General features: G+C 37.6%; 1 protein-coding gene across 6 annotated transcripts in view; it reads right to left on the reverse strand.

Moving 5' to 3' along the window:
• The window catches only part of Astn2 (astrotactin 2), a 1,002,270-nt gene that overhangs the window by 351,430 nt on the left and 634,826 nt on the right, over positions 1–16,014 (reverse strand). For all 6 annotated transcript variants that reach the window (XM_031377658.1, XM_031377656.1, XM_031377657.1 and 3 more), the window contains one exon: positions 703–891. In XM_031377658.1, the coding sequence (XP_031233518.1) occupies positions 703–891 (189 nt within the window). The remainder of the gene's footprint in view (positions 1–702; positions 892–16,014) is intronic.

Genomic DNA, 16,014 nt, shown 5'->3' on the forward strand with positions numbered 1-16,014 from the left:
TTTTTTTGTATAACCTGATCAAACCAAGCCATTGTTCTGTTCTTTCTCATTGAATAAATGTTTCTTTTAATTAGTCATGTACTACTATACAATTGACAGGGGAAAAGGTCTTTATGATGTTACTATGGTAGAAAAGAAAATTCAGAGGATCTCTATTGAGTCCTGAGAAACGTGTATGTGTGTAGACATACAAATGGAAAGGGAGAAGGTGGACAGTGAGAGAGATAGGTGTTTAGAAACATTGGTAAAATGTTAATGGGTAGTGAGGGAGACAGGTGTTTTAGAAGCATTGGTAAAATGTTAATGAGGAATGTTTTGAGGTGATAAGGTTTTCTATTTTTTAATTCATTAAATGTCTCTATTTTTGAAATTTCAGGATAGCATCTATAAGATACTAGACTTTCAATGGACTGAAAGATTAATTAATTTTTGAAAAAATTCATTAGGTATACTATCAGGATGATTTCACTTTGAAATTAAAATATGTGCATAGCCATTGAAGAATAGAAGGGTGGAACAAATAACAATTACATTTTAAGTCAGTGGAAAAAGAATCTGACAGGATACCCTTTGATGACTTCTAACTCTTCATGGAGAGTATTCAGCAACATAACAGGTTTCTAGACCACCGTGCCCACACTTTCTTTTCCCAGCCGAGAGTCTACACTAGAGACTGTAAATGTGCAATCATTTGTCCTGTACCTGAATGTCATTTGGAAGACTTGGCCTTGGTTTACATGTTGTGTCCGGTTGTTGTAACCATGTAGCATCTCTCCAAAGAGGGTATCATTGAATTTGGAGTCAGGTTTGAGGCACTTGGGGCCCTCACAGACATCCGAGAGCATTAGACAGGATTTCCCATCAGGAGCCAGTTTGTACTCTTCCACACAGCTGCATGACAAAACAGTTGAGAGTTAATTCTCTATGCTAGGTGCTCCCACTGAAGGTGACCTAAAACCATGGTCTCCTTTGCCTAAAAATAGGTCACAGTTTAAGCGTGGAGACAGCTAATTTGGTTGAAATCAATCTAGGGCATAGGTGTCTAGAGAGAATCACATTAATCCTGAAAATTGATAAATTCATGGAAAGTCATTTGTGACAGTTTAAAGAAGTCAAGGGGGACACCAGCATGCACATCTACACATAACCTACATTTTAGAACAGTTTTCCGCAAACACACTGATTTAAAAAGCACAGCAGACAAATTCACAGGGAATTATCAATGAGTTTCTCAAATAAGAAACTATTCCCAATCTATCTGTCAACCAAGGTTGAACACTATATGAAAAATTAAAATTCATATTGCCTTTGTAACAAAGGTGACCCATCAGGATCATGCACAGTTCACATAGTTGCAGAGATGAGTTCAGCTCAAATTATCACTGTTAGTAGTCTTCCCTGGTCTCTCAGTATCTGACAGCCAGATGAGCCCTTTCATGCCTTTGAAGCAGGCATGGACTCCTTTGTGGACCAAACAGGCATCTGAATGAAGACTGAGAACAAGACTTCTAATTTAGAGATGTTTTCAGTAGAAAAAAAAGTTTTTCTTAGGCAATGATTGGCCACTGAGATAGAGAAACACAACAAGTAGCAATTTTGAGTATATATCTGTTCATAGTTCTTTTGTGGGTATGTACACAGAGTACCTATGCATAAATTAATAATAAGACGAGAATAAGCTGCATAATTGGAGAGACCCAAACAAATATGTTATTTGCTGTCTAGACCTTGTGAGCATGAGAAAGGAATTTAACTTCTTTATACTATGAAATTACATGATATATTGACTACAAAAATGAGGCTTCAATGAACCTATCAAGTTCATTACAGTAAGTAGCAATCGTGGGGTATTTCTATATATTAAGCTTGTCCTATAAAGCCTGACACATTCATATATTCATTTCAACATAATGAGTAAAATCACCTCCTCCACTGAATATATTATCAATGAAAGGATTAAAAGATGACTCATATTACTATGAGGGGCAGATGTGACATTGAAGTTCAGGTCTGTTTAGTAACCAAGCATTTTTTGCAAGACTAGTATTTTCCAAATCTAGTATTTTCTATTTATACTAAAGCCTGGTTACAAGCATCATGCAGCATGCAACATCCCATCATGCTGCATGATGCCATTTGTCTTTCCTCTGGAAAACAGTGGAGGTTGGATACATATGAGTGTAAAGTGACTCAGGAACTCATTGGACAAGTTAGTCTCTGTGGAGTAGTTTGTATGAAAAATGTAACCTAACCGAGTTGCAGGAACTTGTAGCTAATGGATACTAGAGACATGGAACCCAGACGAAGGTCAAAAATAGACAAGTTGAATTGAAAACTTGATCCAAGATCACTCCAGTGAAAATCCATGACATTCCCATGCACAGAGCAAGCTGTCACTCTGTATTTTTCCCCTTGTCATTGTGGGTACTGCGTGGAAGCTTCGGTTTCCTGTCCAAAGGCTGTAGAGAGGCTATGTGCAAGGTTCTTGCTGAAATATACACCACACCCAGCATCTTTTTCATATCTCTTAGGTGTAAATAAATCCCCCCTGAAGACAGCTTCAGCACAGGTAAACTGAACGGACACCTGAATGCAGAGCATTTAGCAATTGCTCCATAAAGTCTACTTGTACCCATTATCCTAGAAGGCTTCCAGTCAATATAAAGAGGTGATTTACTTAGTAAACTGAGTAGGATTTATTATCTACATCTTTCTTTACCCACTCATATATAGAATGCCTGTTGTAAATGTGTAAACAGAATCAGAGTGTGTAAAGTAAAATGTGGAATTTTTCTTCTCGCTCTTACTTCCTGTACTATGATCATCACTATTATCTGTTATATATCCTACTAAATTTTCTAACTCATTTAAATAAACATTTATATATGAGTATCATATATAGTATACATAGATATGCAAACACAAGCATATAGTTAATTATACATATAAAAATCACAACACATTTTCATAAGATATGCATTTGTACCTAATGTTGTTAGAGAATGTTTTTCAAGCCAGTGACTTATGGATCTGTCTTTAAAATGGTTATTTGGCACTGCCCAGTACAAATGTACCATAATGCTTTTAACTAATTTTTATTGATGGGCACTTTGGCTGTTTGTAGCTATTTGTTATTGCAAATGCTGCCAGAATGAAGATCTTAGTAGATGTATCACTGGGCACATGTGTGTATTTCATAAGACAGATTCTTAGAAGAGGGATTGCTGGGTCAATGGTTTGTGAATTTTAAAATTTTGATAGATCTACTAAATGGCCATCTGTAGAGGCTCTACCAGTTTACAGTCCTATCATTGATAAATGAGGGACTTTATTTTTCTACATCGTTGATGCTCATTATTGTCACTCTGGGATGGGAAAAAAAAACCTCATTCCTCTTCGGTTTTGCATTGCTTTGATGCTACAGCCCTTTGTATTTCTGTGGATGACTTTTGTGCTTTGACCATTTTCTAGCTATGATTTTTGTCCCCTTTTCATTGATTTGTACATGCTGTGTACAAATCTGGATAACGACTTTTACTGTCCATATATTTTCCAACTTTCTTCTACTCTTGATTTGTGTTTTAGTCTTGATTTGGATACCATAGAACCTCTGTGAACTGAGTTTTTGCAATGTTTAAAAAGCCACAAAATAATACAAATGTCCTTTTGCATATTATCTACTATTTTTAACATTTCCTCATCTTTAGCTACCTCATATGCATGGGATTTATTTTGAGTGTGGTAGGAGTAATTATTTCACTTAATTTTTTGAGTCTTCCAAAGACATATATGATGTTTTGGTTTCTAATTTCCTCTACAGGGATTAATTGTTTGAGATCAATGACTTAAAAATGTCTAAACAATGACCAAAGGGGTCCATTTATTCACCAAATGACTTGAAATATCATTTTCATCATATATCAAACATAAATGTACAGTAGGCATGCACAGTTGAGTTTATTTTCTATTTAATATCTACACATTACTAAAATAGGTGGTTATGAGCCATTCAACATAGGTACTTAGAATAGATTTCCAATCCTTTGCAGAAGCAGCTGTTAACCACTGAGCCACTGGTATAGCTGCTGCAAGAACGTTCTGTGCTGTTGATTGTTTATATTGTGACAGAGATATCATTTTACACCCACCACACTCTTTTATCCTCCTGGGCCTGCTTTACAGTCAGTGTGTATGTGCGTGTGTGTGCGTGTGTGTGTAAATCTTCATTTTAGTTGAGTGGAGGAACCATGACACTGTATTTTGTACAGTGTTCCCTTGCTATGGACTCTTTGGAGACCATGTGTTTATGTAAATGATGTAAGATATATGAGGGCTGACAAATAAGACATTCCATGTTTATGTATGCTTCTAGTTGGATGGATAGTTAATTTGTTACAGCAACAAAACTTCTCATCTTTACTCTTGCAGCAACATCATGGTTTAGAATCTTCTAATGTAGAAACCAAGTTTTCATGTCCATTCATCAAGTATTTTTCAAAACACTTTCAGATTGTTTTTATCATGAGGTCTTAGGAGGAGAATATTAACAGAATTTATGGGAGACACCATACTTTCAAGATTATGATTATGTAACATGCATGTTTTGCATCCAGGCCAACAGAATATCAATCTTGCTTCTGCTTGTCAGGAGTGTGAAACTTTGGACAAGTTACTTAGCCTTTTGCTTCTATGTAATGTAGTCCTTGACTTAATAGAGCCCCTGTACAGAGGCTCTATATTTCAAGGGTTAAAATGCATATTAGCACAATCTTCTCCATTTCAGGAATGTTCTAGTTAGGTTTTCTATTACCATTATAAAGCACCATGATCAAAAGAACTTTGGTAAGAAATGGATTATTTAAACTTACAACTCAGATCATACTACATCACTGAGGGAAGTCAAAGCATACTTTGACTTAGAAGGCAGGAACTTAGAGACAGAAACTGAAGCAAGTGCTTACTGGCTACCTCCCCATGCCTTGCTCAGTTTGTATCATATACTCCACAGGACCACTTCTCAAGAGACAGCACAATCCACAGTGAAGCACACCCTTCCACATCAAACACTAACCAAAAATAATGCCCCACAGATTTGGTCCCAGACCAATCTGATGGAGGCAGTTTCTCTACTGAGGTGTCCTCTTCCACGGTGATTCCTTTATTCATTTTTTTATATAAGTTGACAAAAGCAACCAACCAGGCCAAAGAATGCCTTAATGACATTTTCTTTTGTGTTTTCTCTTTAGTTATCTGTGGTTTGAGAAAATCCATTGCTAATTTTTTTGTTACTTGAATTTTGGTTCAACCAAATTAATTAGTTCTAAAATGTTCACCAGAATTTTTTTGGGATGTGACCATAAATTTGAGTGTTGGAGGTATAGCAAAAGGTGGAAAATTCTCCTTTTTGTTTCTTCAAGTTATTCATATTTAGTTCTGCTATGTCTACATTTCTGCCTGTTTGTATTTTCTGTGTATTCATGAATCTTGCTTGGAATTTATGTTTTCTAAGAATGTAATACATTTTATCAAGAGTCCATGTGTGTTGCTATAATATTGTACACAGTATTGTCATTAAGTATTTATATCAGTTTTGTGTCCACAGTTCTGTCCTTTGTTCACTGTTTATTTGTTCACTTCTAATGCATTTACTTGAGATACCTCTGCCTCCCTCCCTTGACTAAGCTTTCTGCATTTTAATTGCTGTGTCTTTTCCCTAACCCATTTAATTTATTTCAGCCTTTATTTGGATCAATTCCTTCCTGCTGCTTTCTTTATTTTGTTTTACGATAATTTTTTTTTCTGAACCCTAGAGTCAGATGCTTCATTTATTTATGTTCAGTCTTTCTATTATCTTAGTAAGTTCCATAAAGCTCCTGACTGTAGCTTTGCCTCCATACCACCAGTCTGAGACAGCCTCTTTACTTCTAAGGATTTGGTCATTTCTGCTTGAGTTGTTTTTCATACCCAGATGATATTTCGGAGTTTTTTTTTTCTCTTTCTCTCAAACACTCTATGTGTGTGAATGTATGTGTATGTGTGAGTTTGTTTGTGTGTGTGTGTGTGTGTGTGTTTGAGAGAGAGAGAGACAGAGATAGAGACAGAGAGACAGAGAGAGAGAGAGGGAGAGAGGGAGAGATAGACAGAAACAGAGGCAGATACAGAGAGAGACAGAGAGAGGTGTTAAATTCAGGTGTTGGTCTGTACCTTCCATCATTCTTGTTGGCCATTGTGTATACCAGGCTAGCTGGCTTTTAAGCTTCTGGGATTCTCTTTTTGGCTTATCTGTAAGGACAGAAGAACTACAGACAGGCAATACTGTATTAGTCTTTATATGGGCTCAGATCCTCCACCAAGAAATCTCCACATTCCAAAAGACAGGATGGTTTTCTTTTGTTGTTTTTCTTAAAATAACAAATAGACCTCTTCCCTTTTCATTGTAAATTCATAGCAGTATAGGATCTCAGTCTGAGAAGGTGGCATGTGTAATCTACTTTAGAAAATTCATTGTGATTTCATACTAGCTTACTTAAGGGAGACATAAGGTATCAAGTTCAGATTTTGGAGCTAATTACTCCTGAGTTCAAATAGAGGCTGTGCTATCACCTTCCATATGACCTTGATCAAGTCTATTAACTTTCCTAGGTTCCATGTCATAATCTATTAAATGAGGATAATTACAGCCCTCATCAAAGGCCTGATGTGAGAATTAGAGATAACTTAGGCTATAAAACAGCCCTTTTCATATATAGCAAACCAGTGTACTACCCTTTAGACTTGTGAGCACTGTCATTTGCTCATACTAGTCCAGTTATACTTTGCTCAGAGTGTAAATCCTAGCCTCTACTTTCTCTATTGATCCAGATTTCTTAAAGTTGCAATTGATTCTTCTTTTCTTTTTCTTTTTCTTGTCAAAATATAGAATTAGGAACTTCTTATGTGCCATTCATTATAAGTAAATGATATGCACAATTTATATTTATATATGCAACTAATATGTATGATATATTAGCAAAATAACTCAACAACGGCGTTAAGCTGTAGACCCATGGTGTCACTCAAGCTGTGTCTGATTGTGTGAGGATGTGAGTCTATGTGCACAATTTTAACAACAAAACTGCAGATTCCAGGGACTTTTCTTTTGCTTGGGGGGCAGAAAATGGTTATGGTTCAGCAAGAAAGAATGCAGGGCAAGGGAGAGAAACAATATAGAATATCTTAGAGTAAGCTCTGTAAAACCCCAGTAGACACAGGGCAAAAAACAGATTCACAAAGGCAATGATCCTCTGAGTTTTGACATGTGACAATTCTTTTTCCCAAGGCACCTTAATACACAGAAAGATTTATGTGAAGGTTTGTTTAGCTGTTATTTTCTTTTTAAATTTTATTTTTGTGTGATGTCATATAATTATATGGCTTCTTTAGAACATTCTGTTGTTAGGGAGGTTTTTCCTTACAGAAATTCAAAAGAGTGTAGGCTCACAGGAAAACAGCCAAGATCTGCATAAAATTATATATTTATACATATGCCAAATGCAAAAGAGAAAATAGGTACAGATACAGAGTGGGCATTTTAGTTTAAAGTGATGGCTGTACTACATTTAACATGCTCATCACATTTGAACGAATATAGAACTGAATGTAAATTTATCAAGAGCCCCATAAAACCTTCTCTGTGTCTGGTCAACAGCATGCTTGCTTATTTAACCTTCATATTAGTATGGAGAGATAAACTCTTTCATTCTTACATTGCCATTGAAAATCGGAGGCTTGGGTTATTGGCTTGACTTCTTTGAACAAGGTCACATGACTACTTGGAAAAACTAGGTTCTTTTCACTGGTCAACTTATTCCAAATCCAGCTTTCTGTCCATGTTAGCAAAAACTACCCTCACTAATCATCTTTGATGTAGAGGCTCACAGCTATCCATTGAACTGAGTACAGGGTTCCCAATGAAGGAGTTAGAGAAAGGACCAAACAGCTGAAGGGATTGCAGCCCCATAGGACGAACAAAACTATGAACTAACTAGTACCTTCAGAGCTCCCAGGGACTCAGCCACCAACCAAGGACTATACATGGTGGGACTGATTGTTCTGGCAGCATGTGTATAATAGAGGATTGCAAAGTTGATCATCAATGGGAGGAGAGGGCCTTAGCCCTGTGGAGGTTCTGTGCACCAGTGTAGGGGAATACCAGGGCCAATAAGTGGGAGAGGGTGGGGTGGCAAGCAGAGGGAGCGGGGAGGCTACAGGAGTTTGTTCTTGTTTTTTGTTGTTGTTTTGTTTTGTTTTTTGAGGGGAACTGGGAAAGGAGAAATCATATGCATGTAAATAAAGAAAATATCTAATAAAAAAAAGGGAGAAAAAAAATGAAAAACAACAACAACAGCAGCAACAACAAAAACCCCAGAAACCTATAAAGAAAAGTCAAATTCTCAAAGCACATACTCTAAAATTTTATTTTTGTGTTTTCTGGATTGCTTATTCCATCATTCCTTGGTGGTTTATGGGACCAATAAAATTATTTATTGAAATACATAAACTAGATACTATTTCTTAAAATAAAGAAGGGGAATCCAATCCTTACAGAAAGATTGAAAATAAAGAAAGTTAAGGCTAAATGAGAAGGAAATAGACACCAGAGACTTGGACAAATATGGGGATGACCTAAGCTTCTGATGGCCATGGTAATATGGGAACAGGTGCCTCAGCAGGACCAGTAGCCATAAACATCAACTGTCTTACTCCCCTGATCAGTGTCACAGGAGTATTTCCTATTGAGTTTCTCAGGACTGCCCCAAAGTTAACAAAATTAAGATCTGTAAAGTTTTTCTCTATACAGTCTAGATTGGGGTTTTTACTTAGACAAAAATGGGAAGTTTCTAGAAAAAAAAATTTTTGGAAGTAATGTGCTCAAGTCTATTTGGGAAAAGAGAAAGAAAGCAAAGAAACAAGAAGGAAGCAAATGGAGAGGAGAGGGGGAAGAGAAATAATGGGAAAAAAAAGAAGAGAGAGAAGGGTACTTAGGGAAAGAGTGAAAGGGGAGAAAAGGAATGACAGTGTCCATTGGACACTCCAGGCTAATTAAACAGTAAACTTTATCTACTCTCAAAAATTATAGGAAACAATAGCCATTCATACTAGGAAAAAAAAAGGGATGGGGGGATTATTATTTCCATGGCCTCAAAATCATTCGTTAAAAAAATAATTTTAAAAACATAAAAAGAGGGGAATATGTGTATTTTATATAAAAATGTTTCTCTACAATAGAACGCATCATACCCTTGACCACCCCCAGATACACTTGGAACTGAAGGATAGACTTGTCTTCTCTGGGCCTCACCACTTAGCTATTTCTTCTTTCATAAATCTTTGAACATTTTTCAGAACCAGCACTCATCAGAGCCTACAAGAAAGTACCTTGCAAAACACATGGAAGGGCTTTACCTATTTCTATCCACTTGCTGATATTCGAAAATGTTTAATGAACAGCACAGTGGTTGATAATGAATGTTTAATAAGAATCTGACATGCAGGTATTCAGATATAGTTCAATTGTCTAACTTGCTAAGACCTTCGATTCTATCCCTAAACTTCATTCTAGCAGGCAGGCATCTAAAGTTAATTTAGTGTTATGAGTTTGCGGTGGTTTGACTATGATTGGCCCATAAGTGGCAAGAGTACTTTTGTTTTATTTTGTTAAGAACACATTTGTACAGATATTTGTGCTTTCTTCCAATTTATTTAACATGAATTATGAGAGTACCAATGGTTATTAATTTGAGATACTAAATGGATGTTTCCCAAGGGACATTGACCCATTCTAAATTTACAATGTGTTTGTAATTGTACAGGTGATAGTGATATCATGTTAGGTATATTTATGACCTGGTTATTATTTCATTTGGACATGAGATATGAGTTGTGTCATGTTGACAAGGGGTGGATTGTAATAGCTATTCCTGGTTGTCAACTTGACTACATCTGGAATGAACTACAACACAGAAATGGAGGGCAGACCCGTGATCCAGATCTTGAGTCTGAAAGACAAAGGCTTTTGAGCAGGATCTTAACATGGGATGACACGTTCTTTTGGTCCAGATCTTGAGGCACAGTGGCCATGAAAAGCTTAGGCCAAGGCAAGGTAATACATGCCTTTAATTCTAGGAGACTGGGGAAAGCAGACCTCTGAGTTCTCAGACAGACAAAGGCTTGGTGGTACACACCTTTAATCTGGGCCCTACTTTCTGCTGGAGGACTATATAAGGACATTGGTAAAAGGAAGAGTTTGTTCTTCTTTGCCTGCTTGTACTTATTTGCCAGCACATCTGTTGGAACCCACTTCTTCAGGATTCTGGCTTATACAGAAGACCAGCTGAAATACCTAGTCTTGTGAGACTGAGCAACTATTAGACTCTTGGATTTCCCACTCACAGCTGCCCATTGTTGGGTTAGTTGGACAATAGATTGTAAGTGATTCCAATAAATTCCCTTAATATATATAGACATTCCATAAGTTCCATAACTCTAGAGAATCCTGACTAATACAGTTACATGTGAGCCCTGTGGGCTCATGTATTTGTACACTAGGCCTCCAACTAGAGGCACTATTTGGGAAGACTCTGGAACCTTCAAGAGATGGATCCACACTGGAGGAAGTAGGCAGCTGGGCACTGCTTTGAGATTTTATAGCCTGGCCCCAATGCCCGTTCATTACCTGCTTCCTGGATGTGGATACAATGTGAGCAGCTGCCTCCATCTCCTGTTACCAAGACTTCTTACCAGGAATAGAATGTGCTCTAAGGAGATATAGAGCCAAAATAAACCCATCCTCTCTGAACTTGTTTTGTGTCTCATGCTTTTTTCAAACCATTGAGAAAAGGGTTGAATAATCTGGTAGATGGTAAAGGCTACATCCTTCAACTAAGGGCCAAAGGGAGACAGCTCTGGTTCTAGCCCATCAGGCAAAAAGTACCAAAAGACAAGAGCTTGAGTGAGTACCCATATTTTCCTTTGCTCAAAATAAAATCCAGTGTCTGCACTCTATAGCTCAGAATTGTTTAAATCCAGAGCAGATGTTAGTTTAGGGAATGAAAACAGGGGTTTCCTGTTAGCTGCTGATAGTACTCACATGTATTTATCTCCACTACTTCCCATAGAACATGTAAACCGAACAATCAACCCATAGAACAATTATGATGATTTGAGGATGATATGTTTCTGAGCCCATGTGTGTACATATACTTCCTTTTAAAAGAAATTTTAAGATCTATATTTATTTATTTTATATGTCTGAGTATTTCTGCTTGTGTTATTGTAAAAAATAAAGAAACAAAAACATGTGTGCCTGGTTATGCATGGGGATCAGAAAAAGACATGAGATCACCTAGAACTGGAGTTATGAATGGCTGTGAGAGACCATGTTAATGCTGAGAACTGCACCTGGATCCTCTGGAAGAGCAACAAATACTCCTAACTGCTGAGCTATCTTGCCATCGGCTAAATGCATTTTCATGGAAACTGGAGCTGAGAAATACTTAGGATAGTTCAAGCTCCCAGCTTTACCTCCTAACAGTAGTTCAGGTGGCTGTAAGCCTTGATTGTGTTTCTAACTACTCTCAGGAATATGGAAATTCTAAAACTGCTGATGAAAATCTCACATTGTTTACATGGAAACAAGTGGGGAAATGTCTCAGTTTAAATGGCCAAGAAACATAACTTTCTTTTTCTTAAGCAAAGACAACTACATAATCTACTGTATTGTTTTCATGTGTTTGTTTAATTGTTTACTTTCATTGCCAAGAAGCACAAAGCTAAATTTATCATTATGTTGAGTAACTTTCTAATTTCAGACTTCCAGAACTACTTTCTCTTTCTCACTTTCATTCCCTATACATACTCTTGCTGAGCCCGATCTTTATATTAGCAACTTACAAAAAAAAATGCATCAGATTTATGTAGATCAAATTAAGTTCTCTTGGAAATGTGTGTGGTAGACATTATAAACTCACCCACACAAACACAGCAGATAAACTCAGTTGCTAGGCAACTTACTGGGGTCTTCATAGAAGGCAATGCCTCCCCATCTATAAGAATCACTCTAATTACTTCAGCTTAGAGTCCAATTACTTCACAACCTACCTTAAAGCTTTTGTCTGTCACATTGGTTATCTGGTCTCTGCTCCCATCCATCAGGAGCAAGGAAGGACTCAGCAACCTGCTATCAGTATCCTCTGTCCTTGGTGGACAGGGACCTATGATCAATGCTTCTCATAAAATCTCAAACACAAAAGAAATATAACAAACCCAAGGTTAGAAAATCCTCTCATTCTGATACTAAAGTTTTAAAGAAGCCCTTGGATCAAGCAATAGAAAATGGTAGTACAGACACTGTGGATGTTTGGATGAGAATGGCATCCATAGGCTCATAGATTTGAATGTTTAGTCAGTGGGAGAAAGTCTATCACTAGAGGTTGGATCTGAGGTTTCAAAAAAACCTAAGCAAACCCAGTCTTTCTTTCTCTGTCTTTGCTTATTGATGAGGATGTAGCTCTTAGCTATTTCTCCAGTACCACATGTGTCTACCAACAAACCCTCTACCATGATGATGTTGGCTTCTCTGAAACTGCAAGAAAGCCATCGATTAAATGCCTTCTTTTATAAGAGTAGCTTTAGTTACATTGTCTCTTCGCAGAAATAGAACATTTACTGAGACAGAAACTCAGGTGCCTAAGATATACCTTCTGTTCTTAAAGGGCAGATCATATGATAGGGAGAAGTGAAACAGGTAAATGAAGAACTCAATGGAGCTCAAATAGAAAGAAAAATGCAGTGAACTGTGTTGGTCTGGCAACAGACTGGAAATCTAGGTTGTTAGCCAGAGATCATGTCTATAAGATACATCCAGATATCACGAGTAAAATTAGATTAGCTACAAATGGTAGGTATGGTAATGATGCCTGTTTTCTCAATACATGGGAGGCAGAGGCAAGAAAGATAAGGAATCTAATGTCTCTGGCTACATGGTCAATCCAAAACCAGCTTGGGCTCCATGTGAACCAGCCTCAATCTTCCTCCAATCCCTACAAAATAAATTAAAGGTAAATTTAAGTTATACTCTCCCTTATCAAAGGGATGGGTAGAAAATAAAAGCATTTTAGATAATTAATTAGACAGTTTACTTAATGTTTTATTCAGTATACCAGTTCTAATAATTATATATATACAAATATATATATATATAATATATATATAACATATATATAATATATATATTATATATATATATATGTATATATATATATATATATATATCAGACACATATACATGAGAATGACAAAGAGAAAAAAATCCTTTCTATATGTTCTCTATCCCACTTGGTAAACATCAAGCCACAATTCAATCAGTCTTTATCTGTAAGAATTGGTATTATCACCCATCATCCATCATTGAGGTAACTGTACATATCTTTCACCACTTCTATGATGTTCAGGAGAACTTGCTGAAGAAGAAGATGCCTGCTGTAAGTCTAGACACAGAGATGTCCAGGTTAAAGGATCAAGGAAAGATGGAATGAGTTGAGTACAGGGAGATGAGGAGCTGCAGACAGAACGGTGTTGTTAAAATGCCATAGGCTGAGGCCATGAGAGGAGCATAAGGATAGGGATGTGTGGGAAATGTTAACTAAAAAGGCCAGGCTAGCAATGCCTTACATTGATTTACATTAAGTGAAGACCTTTTAATAAATAATTATTAGCTGAGCACCACTATGGACTAGGCTCTGTTCGAGGTACTGGACACAGAGTAGGATGCACAATCTAAAATGTATTGATCAAATACTTAAATGCTACAGCTTTCTACCTATTAAACTAATAATCACACGGCTTACCAAATGCTTCTTTCCACCTGCCAGTCTTTCTGCTTGCATAATTTTACTTAATCCCCTCAATTGTGTACAGTCACTTTTGAGCCTACATTAAAGAGCAGAGGCTCAAAGAGATTGAATTACTTCACCAAGATCCCATGACTGGATATATTTAAAGGCTGGCAAAGATAGTCAATCTGTTTTGCCTAAACCAGAGCCACACATCCTTGGTTGGAATTCCTAAGGCCCCCAATTACCAGTTATGTGACCTTGGGCAAGCCACCAAGCCTCCAAACCTCTGTGCTTGATTTTCTAATCAGTAAAATGGAAATCATGACTGTGGCTTCCTTGTAGACTTGTCAAGAGGGTTAACAGAGCAGTCACTTAAAGCAGTCATGACACGTAAGAAGTGCCTAATGAATCATTAGCTGCTGTTATTAACCTGGCTGCAAACAGATTTATTCAGCCTGCTCCCATCCAACCTTAGAAAGGTCATAGAGCTTTATATGAGCTAGGCAAGAGAGGGTCTGTTTTGTCTACCCTGCTTAATTCAACAGCATCTTACTTCTCTCTCAGCCAACTCTCTCACAAGCACCTGCTAATAGCCTTCATTGTTTACAGTGCTTCTAACAAGTGTGAGTAACTTCTCATTTGCATCCTTAATAGGCAATTCCCAAAGCACTGGAAAAGTACAGTTGGTTTTAGCAAACCTCCATTTGATTTTCTTTTCTGTTTTGTTTACCAACAATGAAAGGGCTGTAACAGCCCACCCATTCTCTAATCCAATCTTGTTTAACACTTTCACAGAAGTTTCGTGGTATAAAAGGTCAGCAAGTCTAGTCTCACAGAACAGAAAAGCAAAGTGGAGGGCATCATGTCCTCAAACAAGAGCTAAACAACTGTTACCAGGTCACTCAGTGTAGTTACTTCATTCCACACAGTACGTAGTTTGAAAGCACTCTCAATACTCGCATATATGTGGTGTAGGCAATGCATACTCTATAGTAAACACATATACAGAGACTATTATACTTATGTTACAGAGGAGGAGACTGAGGCACAGAGTTAAGCAGTGCTAATAATGTGCCCAAGGCCAACCAGTAAGGAGGCCACAAGCTACTTTACCAATGGTATGGCTTTCAATGTTACTAGTTAACAGGACAATAAATCAGACAGTCCTTTGCATGCTCCACAACTATTTTTTTTTTTTATCAAGACAGGTATTATCAACAATTTACAGATGAAGTTCAGGTGGTTCACCTACTGCCCAAAGGACAGAGGTAGTCCTGGGACTAAAATTTGTCTATTGAATCCAAGGTGCCCTGCAGTGCACACTGGGCAGACGGTGTTGATGATTTCTGATGTCAAAATCCATTACTCCAGCGGCGGCTGCTGTGACTGTTATTTTCTGCAGAACACCCTCCCCCAAGTGCATAGCAAGAGAGGAAAATAACAATGATAAGAACATAGCTGATTCTGTATGCAAGCCTGCAGATCTGAATCCATGCATAATTTACTCAACACTGCCCTGCAGTCACTTAAGCTGAGGAGAGACTGCCATAAATTCAGGCCTGCATATGCTAATTTATTTCTTATTTATTTTATTGATACATATCTAAGGCCTCCAGCGAGCTGCTTCAACACCTGGTTGAAGGCTCTGGCAGCCCCGAGTTCAAAAGGGGCAGGAAAGGAGACCCTGAAATAAGTACTGAACTCTGTGTACTAGAACCACAAAAGTTAAATTAATTTTCCGGCAAACTGGGATTAAACCCATGCTGGCTACCACCTTCTTTGTGATGCACAGGACTGTGAAGGCTGCTCAGTCTCTTACTCTCCAGCGCTTGGTAATGAGAATGTCTGGGACACTTCTCACAGGGATCACAGGACTCTTTGAGTGACAGAAAGGCAAAGATGAGCAAATCAGAGAGTAAATAAATAGGAGAGGAAACATAAAGATGTTGCTATTTTCTTGAGAGGTTACTGAGGACCAAACACTACTCTAGGCACTGAGGGAGCACAAGCATCATTTACATAGTCACTTGGAGAAATGTGCTCTGTATGTGAAAATAGGCATCTTTCACAGGCTAGTTAGCTGCAGCCCAGAGAGAGAAAGAGGGGAGAGAGAGAGAGAGAGAGAGAGAGAGAGAGAGAG

Source organism: Mastomys coucha, unplaced genomic scaffold (genome assembly GCF_008632895.1).
Source record: "Mastomys coucha isolate ucsf_1 unplaced genomic scaffold, UCSF_Mcou_1 pScaffold18, whole genome shotgun sequence".
Lineage (NCBI taxonomy): Eukaryota > Metazoa > Chordata > Mammalia > Rodentia > Muridae > Mastomys > Mastomys coucha.